Genomic DNA, 16564 nt, shown 5'->3' with positions numbered 1-16564 from the left:
TAGTCCCAGCTACTTGGGAGGCTGGGGCAGGAGAATGGCATGAACCCAGGGGGCAGAGCTTGCAGTGAACAGAGATCGCGCCACTGCACTCCAGCCTGGGCAACAGAGCGAGACTCCATCTCAAAAAAAAAAAAAAAGTGTTCTATGAAGGTATACCTAAAATTGAGTCTCTCTAAATAAAACCTTATTTTACCACTTATTTAAATTATCACTTAGCTTATAGACAATAAATACATATTAAATGAGTCAATGAATGACTAAAACTCCCTTTCTGATTGTTCTCTAATTAGCCATTATTTTCCTAATTCAACAAGACGATAAACTTTTCAGGGACAAAGATCATGTGATAGCCATTTTCATTAGCCCTCTTAGTATCTGGCATAATACTAGGCACATGGCAGACACTCGCTAAATATTAATTAGTTGATCCATTTGCATGTTTGAACTTTCCTACTTGGATCTTTCTAAAAGAAGAGTGAATATTTATCTTTCCAGTGCCTGTGAAATATGTGAATATTTATAAGCAAGTGATAAAAGGAGTCCCCTCTAATTAATCCACACAACAGCTGTATTTCACAACGTTGACTTCATAGGTCTTTTGTTTAAAGCAGAATTGCCTGTCGAACAAAAAAAAAAAAAAAAAAGATACATTTCCTTAGCACAGTGTTTCATTATAAGACTCCCAAGTAGCCTAGACACCAATAAGTAGCTTTTTTGGGAAAAAAAAATGGGTCAACAAATACTAATGGAGCAAGTATTATTTGCAAGGCACTAACCTGGGCATTGACAAGAATACAGACAAGTCCAAAGCAAAGTGTGTGTACAACCTACTTGGAGAAACCAGACATAAACATTTTCCAAAGTAGGGCCTCCAAAAGGCCTTAAAGCCATTGATGTTCCATAAAGTTTGGGGAAGAGAATAGTATCCAAACAAGTGAAGTGCACACCTCATCCTCACCCTAGACATCTCGTCCAAATCACCAGCCAAAACAGTTTTTATCCCCGCTCCAGAGTCTCCAGGGCTGAGCAAGAGTCAGAACCAGACATACCCAGCCCATTCTGAAATCAACTGAACAGATCATTCTTTTATGCAATTCCCACTCACTCTCCAGAGAATGGATCCAATCCATCTCCTCTCTTCCCAGGCTCACAGCATCTCCCAGTGCTTGCAGATGACCTTGGCTCCCATTCACTAAGATGACTGAGGTTAGCTTAATAAGAGCTCCAGCATCTGACCTGAAAAACACCTGGTCTTTCCTCATAGCCATAGAAGAAAAGGTGACCATCCATTCCAGAGATAACCTCTTTGCCCAGAAATCTCATTCTTTCCTAACTTTGGGGAAGCTGGTACCCACCCTGGTACCCCACTAACACATATACCACCTTCTAATACTTTTGAGTCTCTACCATTGTCTCTTCCTATGACTTTTTCAAACATTCAAAGTTTTTCCTTGATCTGAAAGAAAAAATAACTGGACCTGATAACCTTTTAGAATTTTTGAATTAAGAATAATATACATGCATAAAACCGCACATATAAGTTTACAGCTCATTAAGATTTCACAAAAGAAACATACCTATGGTCTAGAAGCAGAGCAATATCAGTACCCCCAAAATGTCCTTTTGATTACCATCTTATTTTTCTCCTTACTTTTATTACCAAGCTTCTTGAATAGTGGTCTATGCTCATTATTCTTGTTTGCACTACCTTTTCATCCATTTCAGCCCAAGCACTCTCTCTTCAATGAATCTTCCCCACGCCCATCTGGGTGAGGTTGTTAATCCTTCCTCTATACATTAGTGTGCATTCCTCTTTACTGAACTTATACTACACTGCAATCACCTGTTTATGTATCAGGCAACCCCCCCCCCCCCCATTAGGCTGTTAACCTCCTTTTGGGAAAGATTATTTATAACTTGTCTGTGTACCCCCAGTGCCTGGCACTTAGTAGGTGTACAGCTGGTGTCTGACACTTCGATAAATGAGTGTAAGAATAAATGAAGAGATCTGCTCACTGAAATCCAGTACTATGCTAAAATTGATTAGTTCTTTCTCCAATTCCCATCAAAAGGAATGATATTTAGCTGTCAAAACTCAGTGGTTGGGATCATGAAGAATGACTAGAAAACTGTACTGTTACAATCTTTGGTTAAGCGTCTCTTTACTTCCAAGTATCTGAGCATGTTATGTGCCAAAGCACTGGTGTACACAGAAGAGGCTTAAAATCTTGCACCTTCCCTCTGACTTAAAGCTGTGACATTACTCCCTATGGTGTTCTGTCCTTCCACTGCCACACCCTGACACGGAGTCCTGCCAATCTTTTCCCCAATTGTTCCTAGAGCCACTCCTCTCTTTCCCCACTACCTCATTTCAGGACAGTAAGTAGTCAGAGACAAGAATCCCCCAGGAGCCCAGACCCCTCTTCCTAGCCCTTTTTTGTCACATCCAATTAACCATCTGCCAGTCTCCCGGGTCCCCTCCTAGGCCCACTGTCCAGCTGCCAACTCAATATTGTGCCCCCACCCCATAGATGCCCATTGTCCCTGGGCTGGGTAAGAGTATAAAAGATGGAGATTTTAGCCTCATCCCTAGTCCCTGCCTGTCATGCCTTGGAATAATTGTAACTGCAAGTTTAAAAATCATAACCCTATCTCCACACTGTTACCAAATGAATGAAGAGAAGGAAGAGAAGGAAGAGAAGGAAGGAAGGAAGGAAGGAAGGAAGGAAGGAAGGAAGGAAGGAAGGAAGGAAGGAGGGAGGGAGGGAAAGAAGGAAGGAAGGAAGGAATCAGTGTTCATGATTTTGAAAATAAAGGGATTCATCTAACTGGTAACATAATCATAATATGTCGTACATGTAATATGTCATACTAGTAATATATAATACCACATTACTAGTAATATCCTATTTACATTACTATTCACAATATGAATATAACTATCAGAATATATCTATTAACATAAGCAATTTTTTTTTTTTTTTTTGGAGACAGAGTCTCACTCTGTTGCCCAGCCTGGAATGTGGTGGCGCGATCTTGGCTCACTACAACATCCACCTCCTGGGTTCAAGTGATTCTTCTGCCTCAGCCTCCTGAGTAGCTGGGATTACAGGTGCCCACTGAAAGGCAAGGATTTTTTACCCATTTTACAGATTTATAAACTAAAGCTTGGAGTGGTTATAACTTGCACAAAGTCACAAAGCTGGTAAGTTCCTGTTCTAAGATTCTATGATTCTGGAACTGGTCTACACTTTAGGAAACTCCCACCTTCTTTTGTTCTAGGGAAGATAAGCCTGGTGCCCCACAATCCACCCTTTGGTGGCAGCAACAGCCAGATTCCTACTCCCCAGCCCTCTGGAGGGTCGTGTGAGACCACTGAGGAGCCTTTGATGAAATGGGGCTTTTCATCTTGGGTCAGCCCCTGAAACAAGGGGTGGAAGGAGTGTTTGGGGCCAAGAAAGAGAGTATGGCATCTTCTCTTTTGTGTGAAGGATTCAACTTCATGGAGAAGAATGAGCAAGGGGCTCATTCATGAGCCCTAGCCTGCTTCCCCTTTCTTCTAGGGCTTCTAGAGACACTACGGAAACTGGAAATTCATGAACAAATCCCATCACTGATACAGTACCTTGATGGCCAGACATTGACCCCTCCTCAGAAGGCTGCCCAGATACCATCTTGCCTGAGTCTCCCTCCCTCTCTCCTCTCCTCACTTACTTCTTTCCCCACTTGCCTTTCTGACTCATACTCTGTAGGAGGCAATTCTGCAGACCCCACTACAGCCTAGAGCAGTCCCACCTCGGCTTGCAAAAGAAAGCCACCAGCACTTTTAAACGGATTGCTAACTTTAGATCTCCCAGCCTCGCTTCTTAGCTTCTCTGCCCAAGAGCCTTCTAGGGCCACAACAGCTCAGCCCACCCATTTCACAGCTGCCTCAGCTTGTACTACCCTCCCCAAGCATGGCACCACTAGTCTCTGAGTCTTCCAGCCAGATGATGCTCTCTCTCCTGGAGCTGTCAATCTGGAACATTGTGCCCATTGGTCCTTGCCAGCCAGCTACTTCACTGAGGTCTGCCTTCCCTCCAGAGTCCAAGAAAGAAGCATCCTCCTCTGGCCCAAAGCTGAACTTGAGATCCACCGCTCCAGGCTCATCCAGGACCTTCCTCAATCTATTACTTCTGTCTTTTCTAAATATTAAGTCTCTTCCTCATGCCTGCCTTCTCCCTCTACCCTATCCCTAGGTATTCACATATCTTCCCTCCTAAAAAAAACCTCCCCTCAACTCTGCTCCCCATCTCCAACTACCTTGCTATTTTTAATCTTCCCTTCACAGTCAAACCTTTCCAAAGAGCCATCTATATGCACTCCCACCACTTCCTCCCCATGCGCTCACTCCTCATTCCCCTTGGAATTTGAATTCCACCTCCCATACACAATTGAAACTGTTATTTCAAAGATTACCAATGATTCCTAGTCTCCAGAACCAATGGTATTTGCTCAGTTCCCATCTCCCTCAACTTCTCTGCAGCATTAAACCCTGTTGATCACCTGTGTTTCCCAAGTATTGCTCTCTCCTGGTTCTCCTCCAGCCCTTCTGCATCTGTTCTCCTACAGCCCAACTGTAGATACCCCTGTATCTACAATTCTGTCTTTGGCACTCTGCCCTTAATTCTGTGTATGCTTTTCATTTATTATATCATCTATTTTGATAGCTCCAGCCACAACTTCTTTCAGATAGCTCCCAAATCTATATTTCCAGATCTGGCCTCCTTCCAAAGCTCCAGACTCCCTTCGTTATCCACCTACTGAATCCACACCTCCCTTAGCTATTTCACTGACACCTGAAATGCAACATGTCCCAAAGCAAATTCTCCAAATCCCCCCTCTTCCCCTGCCTCCCCACAGCTGCTCCTCCTCTTAGCAGCTCCTGACTTTCATTAAGGGTATCTCTGTTCTCCCAGTCACTCAAACTCTAAACTTTGGAGTAATCTTGGGTTCCTATCTCTTTCTTGACACATCGACATCCAAAATGCCAGGCCCTATAGACTCCACTTCCCAAAGTAACTCATATCCATCCCCTCCTCTCCATTTCTGCTGCTGCTTCTCTAGTTCAGACTCTCCTAGCCTATCACAGTGATCTTCTAACCCATCCCCAACCAACAGTCCCTCCCCTACTCCAATGGACCCTCCACAGGGCTGCCAGATTTATCTTTCTGATCATGTCATTTTTAGTGGCTTCCCAAAGCCAGCTGCTGAAAGACCAAATTCATTGGCCTTCCATTCAATGCCTTCATGATCTAGGAGCCTAGTAAATATTTGATAAAGGAATCAACTAATCAACCTGGTTGCCACCTCCTGAGTCTCATCTCCCATTGATCCTCCACCAGCCACTGAGTCACATAAACTGGACCATTTACTGCCCCTAAATATGCTATGAATATTCACACCTCCTTTCAATGCTGTTTTAACCTGGGATCACAACACTTTCTGTCTTCCCTGTCCAAACCATACCCATCCTATGTCCCAGATCAAGGAGAAGTAGCCACTCCCTTATGTGTACAGAGCGTCTGCCACTTTTCACTCTTACATTTGTTTATCTGTTGCATCCATGTTCCCTAGCTAGTGTCCAGCTCCCTTCTAATAATGTCTTGGGCAGATGGGGAGGAGACAAAGCTAATTCTCCTACAGTTTCTTCTTTACCTCCCTGAATTAATTCCTCTGTCCACCCATTTGATTCTTTCTGCTCCCTCGCTCCTAGGCAGACACAATTTCAAGCAGCTCTATTGATCCAACAGCTCTGTGCCTGTCAGTCATTTCCTAGTTATTTTCGCTGCCAGTCATGCATACACAAAGGAGTGGCAGGAGGACTCTGAACTTTCCTCTGCAGACAGAGAAAAGGCAGGAAGGGCCTGATTATCTGTGCACACCTGAGATTCAGCAGAAGTAAGAAGCAAGGACCTTCTCCACATGGATCGAGCCACGTGCCCCACGACCCAGACAGGGACTGGCATTCTTCTACTTACGCAGAGGAGGAGAAAACAGGGGTCCCCTGACCTGCTGTAAAAGGGTGCCCCATCCAGTCCCCTTAGGAAACCAAAATGAGAAGAACTGCATCTCTTCCTGGACTGGAAAGGTCCCATGGAAATCAGATTAAATCAGATAACACTTGTCAGAAGAGGCACTTAGAGTAATAGAATGTTCAATTTGGAAAGATCTACATATATTTGGATAGTATTGTACAACTTTTCAGATACAGTATCTTATTTGAGTCTCTCAGCAGCTCTATAAGGGAAGGGTTGGGGCAGGGGGGCTATTATCCTCATCTTACACAGACGTTAAAGTCATTTGTCCAAGTTATTCATGTAAGTAGAGAGCAAAATGGAGTGTTTACCTCCTGCTCTATTGTCTGACCTTCTCAGCCTCCTTCAAGACTTTTCCCTCCCCTTTTAACCCCTTATATCCAAGTGCTCCCAGAGGGGGTAAATTTATTTCCATTTCCATTCCTGTTCTACATTCTTTTTTTAATGGCTTTATATACTCCCATAGCATGCGTGGTACATGACTATAGTAAACACTTCATAAATATTTTTCAAACAAATGATTAAATGAATGAATGAAAGAGAGCCAAGGCCCAAAACCTAGCCTTCTGATGCCACACACAGGATCCCTGCACTGCATCATGTTGCCTCTCTGGCACCCTCTTGCATCCCATGTCAAAAGTCCTGCCCAGCATGCCTTCAAGAGACCTTCAGCCTCTGTCCATCACATTCAATTAATAATTAAAACAGCAGTAACAACAGGGATAACTAGGATTTCTTGTGCTTCTAGTGTGTCAGAGACCACTAGACGCTCCATACATGTTTTTTCCTACTTTATACTCTCAACCTGTGAAACAAGCTTTATCAGTCCCATTTTGCAGAAGATGAGGATGAGAGATATTAAATAATTAATGCAAGATCCCATCCCTAGTTAGTGCTGAACCTATTCTATCCAAAGCCTGTCATCCTCTGGCTATACCAGGGTTTCTCCATCTCAGCATTACTGACATTTTGGAGCTGGATAATTATTTGTTGTCCTGTGCATTGTAAGATGCTTAGCAGCACCCTTGACCTCTACCCACTAGATGCCAGTAGCAAACCCTCCCTAAGTTATGATACCAAAAAAATGTCTCCAGGCATTGCTAAATGTTCTATGATGGGGGGTGGGAGGGGAGAATTGCCCTTGTTGAGAACCACTGGGCTATACCATACTGACCACCTCCAGCAGTAAACTATCAAATACCAGAACCAGAGAAAACTTTGAAAAGTAAAAAGTGTTCATTTCCAACATCTAAGAAGAACCTCTAGTTCACCCCTTATAGTGTTTTATTGATTTTATTTATAGTCAGGAAGATTTTCTTACTTCTCAGCTAATTTCTTTCTGTAGCTTCAGTTTATTCTAAAACCTCCTTTCATCCCTCAAGGGATTATCAAATACGACTGGACAGTATGTACCAGTAATAAAGTTATTGGTGATTTGTGGCACAAGGATGAAGCAAAGTTTGCCAAATCTTACAGAGGTGGACCTGGATGTCACTGATATGTTCTAAAATATATTAATAGTAGAAATAGCCTATAAAAATATAGCATTAGAAATATTAACAACATTCCCTCTCCAGAACCACAAAGTCTTCCCAATACTCCCCCAAAGGCTCCTGAAAAATGATGTGACCAAAAGAACAGTTCATAATGGGTGAAAGTGGAGGAGATCAAGAAGGGACAATAAGCATTAAATTAAGCATCGTGTTTACACTCTGGAGCATCAAGCATAACTTAAAAAAAAAAAAAGATGTTTTCCTTTGCTGCAAAAGAAAGCTCAGGAAGTAAGAGACTCCTCCCTTTTTAGGTACCTGGCAATGTACAGACTGGGCGGTGATATTTACTCAAGGAATTGCATACAAACATAGATTGTTATTCCCAAATCTCCCTTCTATATGATCTGGACATTACAACAGTTTAAGGTTCCCTGCCTAGATGTGATGGGGTTATTATTTAAGAAAAAAGTTTAAGAAATCATGAAGTGAATATAAACAAACCATCACTTAGATTCAATAGCTGCTTATATTTTGCCATGTTTGATTTATATTGTGAGGAGGTGTTTTTTGATTAATCACAAGCTTTTAAAAAGATCCTTTTTCTTACCTCCAAAGAACAAATAACTTCAATGGGGGAGACAAGCCTTCATGTATGGAAAGGCTAAATAACAATACAATACTAATGAAGTGAGAAAATGAGTACAGACAGTGAGTAATTCAAAGGGCTGTCATCGTGAGCTGTGAAAGCTCCCAGAAGAAGGCAGGGATCAAGTCTTAAAGACTGTGTTGGATTTGGAGGGTGCCGGGGTGGTTGATCCAAGGAGACTGTGAATGCAGGAGCCCTTGGGCAGTGTGTGGAGAGCAGCCTGGCTGGAGTTGAGCTGTGAGGCCAACACTTGACCCTGAAGGCACTAGGGGGTTACTGAAGGTTCAAGCACCAAGCAGTGGTGTGATGAAAGTAGTGCTTTAGGAAGTTTAATGTGTCTGCAGGTCCAATTTGGAGTGGGGCTAAGTGAACAGCTTCCAAGGGATGAGAATGAGGGCCAGGAAAGGAGTCCATGGGGGCATATGGGGCCTGGCCTGGGGCCATGCCCTGTGAATGAGCAGCAAGGGCTAACTATGAAAGATAATTCAACAGGGTTTGTTGGAGGAAAGAGAGTCCTCACAGACAATACCAAGGTTTTAAATATCATGACTGGGAGAGTGAAGGTGTCACTTATAGAATTAAGAAAGTCAAGAGGAAGAGCTAGTTTGGGGAGTTGGAAAGATATACAGAGTTGAGTCTGAGATTGGCTGAAGCCCAAGTAACCGCAAACACTTCAGTTGAAAATGTCTAGATTCACAGAACCAATGCTCAACAGGACAGAGGTAGAAAATATCTCCACATCACTCTTTTCATTTATCTTCTTACTTTTTTTCCTTTGCACCTTAAAGAAAAAGGTTTCTGTGCTGCTTACCAAAGCTAAGCTCTTACTTTTGTTAGGGAACCTATTCTTATCTCATTTCTTCAGGTATCAAACTCTACACTCGTTCTAGCCTCCTCAATTTTTCCTCTCCACACATTCTCTCCCTGCCACCTCCAAACCTGCTGTGACTCTAACAAAAAACAAAAATTCCTTTTCTGGATACTAACGTCCCTTCTGGCTAAGCACACACCTCTCTTTCCTTTCACTGATAAACTCTGCAAGTAGCTGATTCCCACTCACCACCCCAAATCCCTCCTCTGAACACCTCTTCTAATCCTGTGCTCCTGGAGTGCACAGGGTCTTTCTTTCATCATGCCCCAGCACTCCTCCTGCTCAACCTGTCTGCAGCCTGTCATCACATCAGAGCCCACACTGACTCCCTGGGGTCTCCAGGATCAAGTCTCCTCTGCTGCCACTTCTGCAATAAGAATTTCTACCCCAAAATCTAACTTTCACCCTTCCCTTTCTTCCTCTACTCCTTCCCTCTGACAGCAGATGCATTCACAAAGCTTCAGCTGCATCCAACCTTCCAAATCAACATCAACAGCCCTAGCCTCCAGCCCATGCTCCTGTCTTGAGTCCCACATTTCCAACTGCTGACAAAATAACTCCATCTGGATTTCCCTGAGTCGCCCCCCATGCTTCATGTCCAAAGCTAACAACATTATCGGCCCTGCAAAACCAGATCCTGTCTTCAAACAGCCCACACCTGTCCATCAGTCAGACACTGTCAGTCCTCTAGCAGCCTAGAGGAGTCCTCTAGGCTCCTCAACCCAGCTACTTCATTTTCCTCATGGGCTTCATTTTCCTCTCCCCCATCACTAGATTATCAACAAGTCCCCACATTTATACCTCTAAAAATGTGTCTCAATGGCATCCCTGACTCCCCATCCTTTCTGCCACCAACCCAGACCAAAGCTCCTCCCCCTCACGTCCAGATCACTTTTGCATCTCCCTAGATTCTACTCTTCTCTTCTCCACTTATTCAATCATATTATCCCAGATTAATCTTTCCAAACACCACATTTTTCATGATGTGTCATTGTTCAAGAATCCATAATGACTCCCTACTGCCCCAGAATCAAATCCAATCTCCACTCTTGTGCTTTCAAGACTCTCCCTATTTGACCCTGCCCCACTTCTCTAATCCTGTTTCCCATTCCTCACTAACCTTCATCTTCCTCTATGTCAGCCCAGGCTCTTCAATGCCCAAACTCCCATGTGCCACTGCCCATTCTTCATTCATCCTTCAAGGACCACCCTAAGTTCCACCTCCTCTGTAGTTCTGCCAACTTTTTAACTTATAGCACCACAACGCTTAGCAATTAATCTCTAACTGAACAGTAAATGTCAATCTTCTTCAAAAGTTCTTTGAGGACAGAGACCACTTCGAATATTTCTTTTGTGTCCCACAGCAGTCTGGACAGCAGAAGCCTCTAGGGATAATTGAAAAGTTCTTTTTGATTGGCTGGTCAATTGGTTTCTGGTCCCAGTTATCAGTTCCCATATCTCCCCTCCTCTGCCTCATAACTATGATCAATAAAGTTATTGTAACACACTTTCTCAGGCTTGGAACAGAGAATTCCCAAGAAGACAATCTGGAGTCTACCAATCTAGAATAGTAGGCTGGGTAGGGTGGGGTGTCTGTGTCCATGTGCACACAGGGAAGTGAGATTTAGGGAATCTAGCTTAACCAATTGGTCAAGGGATTGAAACACCAAAATGATCAGAAGAGGACAAACAAGGAACCAAAATGACAGAATAATTTGAAACATGCCTAATTAGAAGCACAGTATGCCAGAATTTTGACAAAGCAATTTCCAGTTTGGTCCTTGTGCATACAAAATTTTCCATCAGAAAGAAAGGGGTAACCCTGGTGCTAGGGACTTTGAAAATTTGTTTGAAGCTTTCTCAGTTGTTCAATAGAATACATTTATAATCTATCCAGCCTATCAGGTATAGTGCTATATTCCACAGAGATGGGGAATCAGAAGGGAGAAGGTTTAGAAACATGGCTTTTCTAAGCTTAAGAATCTCCACCAATGCATATGCATATGTTCATTGCAGCACTGTTCACAATAGCAAAGACATGGAATCAATCTAAATGCCCATCAATGGCAGACTAGATAAAGAAAATGTGGTACACGTACATCATGGAATACTATGCAGCCATAAAAAAGAATAAGATTATGCCCTTTGCAGCAACATGGATGGAGGTGGGGGCTGTTATCTTAAGCAAACTAACGCAGGAACAGAAAACCAAATACTTCATGTTCTCACTTATAAGTGAGAGTTAAACAATGAAAACACATGGACACAAAGAGAGGAATAACAAACACCGGAGCCTACTTGAGGGTGGAGGGTGGGAGGACAGAGAATATCAGAAAAAATACCTATCAGGTACTATGCTTATTACCAAGGTGATGAAATAATCTGTATACGAAACCCCTGTGACACACAGTTTATCTATATAACCCACACATGTACCCCTGAACCTAAAATAAAAATTAACAACAAAAAATAAAAATAAAAAGAAGAAGAAGAATCCCCAGCAAGAGCCTAGGCTAGAGACAGCCAGTGAGCCAAGCATAGAGGGCCACACAGGGTGGATGTAGTCCTTGACCTACGCCCTCTTACAACATGTTACAGGTCATCAGTCATTTCCAGCCTCATGCACCAATGACTTAACCTTTCTCTGATACTAAGTGCACATCAGACTTAGCTCAGCCACTGGGCTGCCCAAGGAGGAGGGAGAATATCCCCAACATAGGAATCCCACAGGAGACTGACCCCAGTCTGCTATTTATTCTGTGATTTGAGCCAGGGTTAGATAATGTGTGCCACACGTTGTGTTTTGAAAGGCCCTGGGAAAAGTAACACATTGGACTATTATTGGCCATTAACACTGTGTGAATTTATTATCAGAAATAAGCAAGCCTCCAGGAACTGAGCTCTGCTACAGGTGCCTGGAACAGAAAATGAACAGGACCTAGTGTTTGGATGATAGGAAAGGGGAAAGAGGAGTGGGCACCAACAGGTAAAAGTGGAGTCCAGGAAGGGAAGGTGGGAAGGCTCACACTTCAAGATTTTTCCCTCAGAGCTAAGAAAATGCAGACTTTTGCCCCAGTTGGGAGGCAAGGGGGGTCAGCTGGGTTTTTGATTGACTGGTCAATTTGTTTCTAGTCCCAGTTATGAATTCCCATATCTCCCCTCCTCTGCCTCATAATGAGTATTTCTGAATATCACTTAGCCCCCAGAACCACCTTTTCCCTAGATTCCACCTCTAGAATCCATGCTTTTGGGTGCTGGGCTGTGTGTGTATGAGAGAGAGAGAGAGAAGAAAGAAAATAGAATCCATGTCTCGGAAGAGGAAGGAGGGAAGGAAGGAGGAAGAAAGAAAAGGAAAGAAGGCTTAGACCTGGGAAGCGGAATAGAATGACAGGGGCTTCCTCTGATTTCCCCAGACCCTGGCACCAGCTCCTGTCCTCCAGTTTTTTCCTCTGCACATCAACTAGAGAATGAACATATGAGCCAATCAAGTCTTGACTTCCAAAGCCACAAGTCTCCGCCGCAAAGCACCCCACCCCCTTCCCTAGAGATGACCTCCAGGGCAAGGTAACAGGGTTAGGAAACAGATGGATGTGCAGAGACCCTCCAGAGCTAACCTGACCCCTGACCCCCACCAGTTCATGTCCTCTAATCCAACTTTCCACAAGGGAGAGCAGATGCATGGGGCCCCGGTAACTTACTGGACTCCTTGGGACAAAGATTCCAGACAAAACCGTTTCAGACATGTGGGGAGATGGGGAGCTACACACAGAAGCTGGTGAAAGCCACAGGTACAGGGAGACGGGGAATCCCTGGCCATCAGAGAAACAGGGCCACAGGTGGTGGAAGATAAGGGTGGTCAGTGCCGGTTCTAGGGAGGGACTGTGTAGCCAGGGAGCAGGAGGAGCAATGGACCCGGGACTTGGACGATGGCAGGGGCGCAAAGAGCTAGACAGACATCTCAGGGCTCTACACCTCACAGCAAGCAGAGACTTAGTGGGTGTGTATGAGAGGGACGCTAACTCACACTTCCAGGAATGAGTAATTCTTATGAATAGCTCCTCCGTTCCCAGAACTGAAGAGGAGGACAAGGGGGAGGTCCGAGGCGCCCACTGCCCTCCCAGCTGGGTCTGCCTCTCAAGTCAGAGGGACCAGCTCCCCACACGCACCAGGCGAGACCGATGTCTTCCGCCCCGCTCCTGTCAGTCTGCAGCCGGCGCGGCTCCGGGTCCCCGCCGCCCCTCTGTGCACATCAGGGCTCCTGGTCCCCGACGGCGAGGAGGGGTGCCGACCCAGGGCGGCCGCCGGGAGCCCCGCTGACAGGCACGGGGGAGGGGGAGCCAAGGGAGGGGCCGGGACGCCGGTAGCCGGAGCGGCGCTCTGCAAAGTGAGCCAACACCGCCCATCCCCGCGCTCTGGGAGAAGGCGGTCCGAGGGGACCGCCTCCCACCTCCCCAACACAGACTCCCGCAACTGGGGTGAAGGCGGAGGGGCGCGGAGTTCCCAGCCCCCACGCCCTCCCCAGACGCAGCCAGCACTGCCATAACAACCAGAATCTCGGCAACTCCAGCCCCGACGCCGAGGGGGCACTGCCCCCCAACACGCACGCGGCAGCAACAGCCCTCCTTCCCCAAACTTGTCCGAGACGCCGCGTCCGAGGCAGCAGCCTTCAGCCCTGGCCCCCCGCGCCCTGTCCAGCTTACCTGTCCGGAAAAAGGCGTCCACGTCCGAGTCTGCTGCTCCTCCTTCCTCCGCTGCTCCCTCAGGGGGGTTCATGACTGTGGGAGGGCGTCCGCGGGCAGCCGGGGGCCGAAGAAGCCTGGGGCCGAGGGCTGCTCGGCGCCGGGTGGGCGGAGGGCGCGGGGCGCAGCTGCCGCGGCCGCAGAGCTGGCGGCCGCGGGGCTTCGAGGGCGGGCGTTGGGCGGCGGGGCTGGGGCAGAGGACGCTGAGCCTCCCTCAGGCGGAGGCGCGCGGCGGGCTGGGGGTGCCTGCCGCCAGCTCCCCCATGGTACCCCTTCCCCAGGGCGCTGGCCGCCTGCTGTCTGGCTGGGGCCGGGGCCCGGGGCCGGGGTGCGGGCTGCCTGGGCGCCCGCTGTCCCCCAGCAGCGGCAGCTGGCTCTCCTGCTCGCCCGTCTGCCTGTCTCTATTGTTCAGCCCTGCTCCGCTCTCTCCTCTTTATTTTTCCTCCTCCCTCCCACCCTCCCTGTCTCCCTACCTCCTCCCTCCCTCGCTCACTCGCTCACTCGCTACCTCCCTCCTTCGCTCGCTCGCTCGCTCTCTGGCTCCCCCTCTGGCTCCCGCCGCCGCCGCCGCCGCCGCAGCCGCCGCCGCAGCCGCCTCCCCAGCTCCTCCCCCGGCTCCCGCTCCCTCAGTCCCGGCCAACAATGACCCCGGGAGCGCCGAGCTGAACTGAAGCTCCGGCCGGGGCCGAGGGCTCGCTGCGGGCCCCCGGCGGCGCCTACGCCCCCAGTCCCAGCGGCCCCGCGCCGGCCTCCCGGGGAGCGGAGCCCGAGTCCCGAGCTATTGTTCGAGGCTGTGCTAGGCCGGCTTCCTGAGCTCCGCAGGAAAAGCCCGGGCCAGGGAGGGGGCGGGGCCGCCGGGCGAGCCCGGGGCTGCAGGGCACACGCCAGGCTTGTCCAGGGGGCTCTGCGGCCCGGGCGCTGCGCGCTCAGCTTCTCCGCTCGCGCCACCGGTGCTCCTCCCGGCCCCGCGGCCACCTCCTTCGCCCACTCCACTCCCAGGTGTGTGAGGGGACCACCAGGCTGCCCGCCCGCCTTCTCTGGATCTTCAGATCGGTCTCCAAGCTGGACTGACCTGTCCCTAGAGGCCGGCCTTTCTTCCCCTCCTTCCTGACGAGCTCTCTTCTGTCTCCCTGCCCTCCTGAGCCTCTCACATTTTCCTCACCAGCTCGCCACAGTTTCTCTCCTTTTTATCTTTTCTCGTCCTTTTCCCCTTTTCAGCGCCCCTTTAAACATTTCCGCCTGTCTCTGTGACTCTTTGTCCAGTTTAATGCTCCTGTGATGTCTCCCTGCCTATCTCTCCCTCCCTCTGTCACTCTCTTGTCCCTCGTTTGTCTCTGTCCTGCCTCCGTACTTGGCCCGTATCTCCGCGCTCCTCTTGGACAGCTGTCAAAACTCTCTAATCCCTGGGGCCTTCTCGGTTTTGTTCTCCCTCATGTGAATGGAGAGATCCAGTTGGCCAGGAGGAAGGAGGTGTTACAGCAAGCTGAATTTCAATTAAAGTGGGGAGAGGGGCTGGGGAGGAATGGGGATGACTGCAAAAAAGAAAACAGATGCTGTATGGGGTAATTAATGCGGTGATTGTATTGTGTCCATCAGTTTTTAAGCAATAATTAAACAATAATTAGCCAGTAGTGTGTTTATGGTTCTAGTGACTACAGAGCCCACCAAACAGAGGGTCTTTAAGACCTGAGTACTTAATAAGGTCTGCTGAGCGCTGTTCGCTGTTGCCTCATCCAGACAGATGGAGAAGTGGTGGCCTGACCTAAAGTGTTAAAACACGCCTAATAGGAAAACCAGGTACTGGTCTGAAGTTAATGACTGCAACCCATCAGACAGAATCTCCTGGATCTGTTTGTCTCTAGTAACCTGTTTGGTTCCACCTCTCTCTGGGGGCCAAGGCAACTGGGCCCTATGCAGATCCACCAACTGTGTAACCTTGTAGCAAATAAAATGAATTAAATTAGTTTTTAGTGAACACTTTCTGGCTCCCTGTACTCATCACGTTCTTCACGGACACAAACAGTCTAATTTTTTTTCACCCATTAAAAAAAAGTACCTGTTTCCAACCTTGGATACACCTATCAGACCTGTCTCCAACCTTGAGTACATCTGTCAGACCTCTGTAGTGACTCTGACATCACAAGTTCACTGCCCTGAGATCTAATTCACCTGGCCCTAGTATCTTGAACTGGCTTAAGATGCCCCTTTGCCTATGCCTTTTCTGACAATGAAAATACTTCTCATTTGTCTTTTCAAAATCTTCCTTCCCCTTAATCCTTTGCCTAACCCCTGGTCTGCTCCCCTACCCCCGCACACACATATGTGATGGCAGAGCTGCTATTAATTAATTGCCACCATTGTGCAGCTAAAGAACCAGTGGCCTGGCAAGGCATTAGCTCATCACAATTCAGAAGAAACATTACATGTTTAGAGGAAGGGTCATATCAAAATCTCAAGATATAGACAAGAATGGGGGAACACCTTATGTAATGACACAAACTTTTTTTGAGAGGAAATTTGGCAACTTCTATTAAAATGTTAAGTGTTCATGGCTATATTAATATCAAAGAAGACTTCAAAGCAAAGAATATTACCAGGGATAAAGAGGAACATTTCAATTCATCAAACAGACGTAACAATCCTAAGAGTGTTTGCACCTAATAAGATAGCTTCAAAGTACATGAAGCAAAACTGATAGGATTGCAAGGAGAAATACAAAAATTTATAATTATAGTCAG

At 46.9% G+C, this 16564-nt stretch overlaps 1 protein-coding gene across 18 annotated transcripts in view; it reads right to left on the bottom strand.

Annotated features, from left to right (window-relative positions):
- Nucleotides 1-14263, bottom strand: part of KALRN (kalirin RhoGEF kinase) — a 688751-nt gene extending 674488 nt beyond the window's left edge. For 11 of the 18 annotated variants that reach the window (XM_031009044.3, XM_031009045.3, XM_031009050.3 and 8 more), the window contains exon 1: nucleotides 13788-14263. In XM_031009044.3, coding sequence (XP_030864904.1) covers nucleotides 13788-13860 — 73 coding nt within the window. In that variant the 5' untranslated portion in view covers nucleotides 13861-14263. The remainder of the gene's footprint in view (nucleotides 1-13787) is intronic. The other 7 variants (XM_055383840.2, XM_055383841.2, XM_031009055.3 and 4 more) reach the window with 3 other exon arrangements.
- Between the last annotated feature and the right edge of the window lie 2301 nt (nucleotides 14264-16564).

Source organism: Gorilla gorilla, chromosome 2 (genome assembly GCF_029281585.2).
Source record: "Gorilla gorilla gorilla isolate KB3781 chromosome 2, NHGRI_mGorGor1-v2.1_pri, whole genome shotgun sequence".
Classification (NCBI taxonomy): Eukaryota; Metazoa; Chordata; class Mammalia; order Primates; family Hominidae; genus Gorilla; species Gorilla gorilla.
This window is presented reverse-complemented; position numbering and strand designations above follow the sequence as displayed.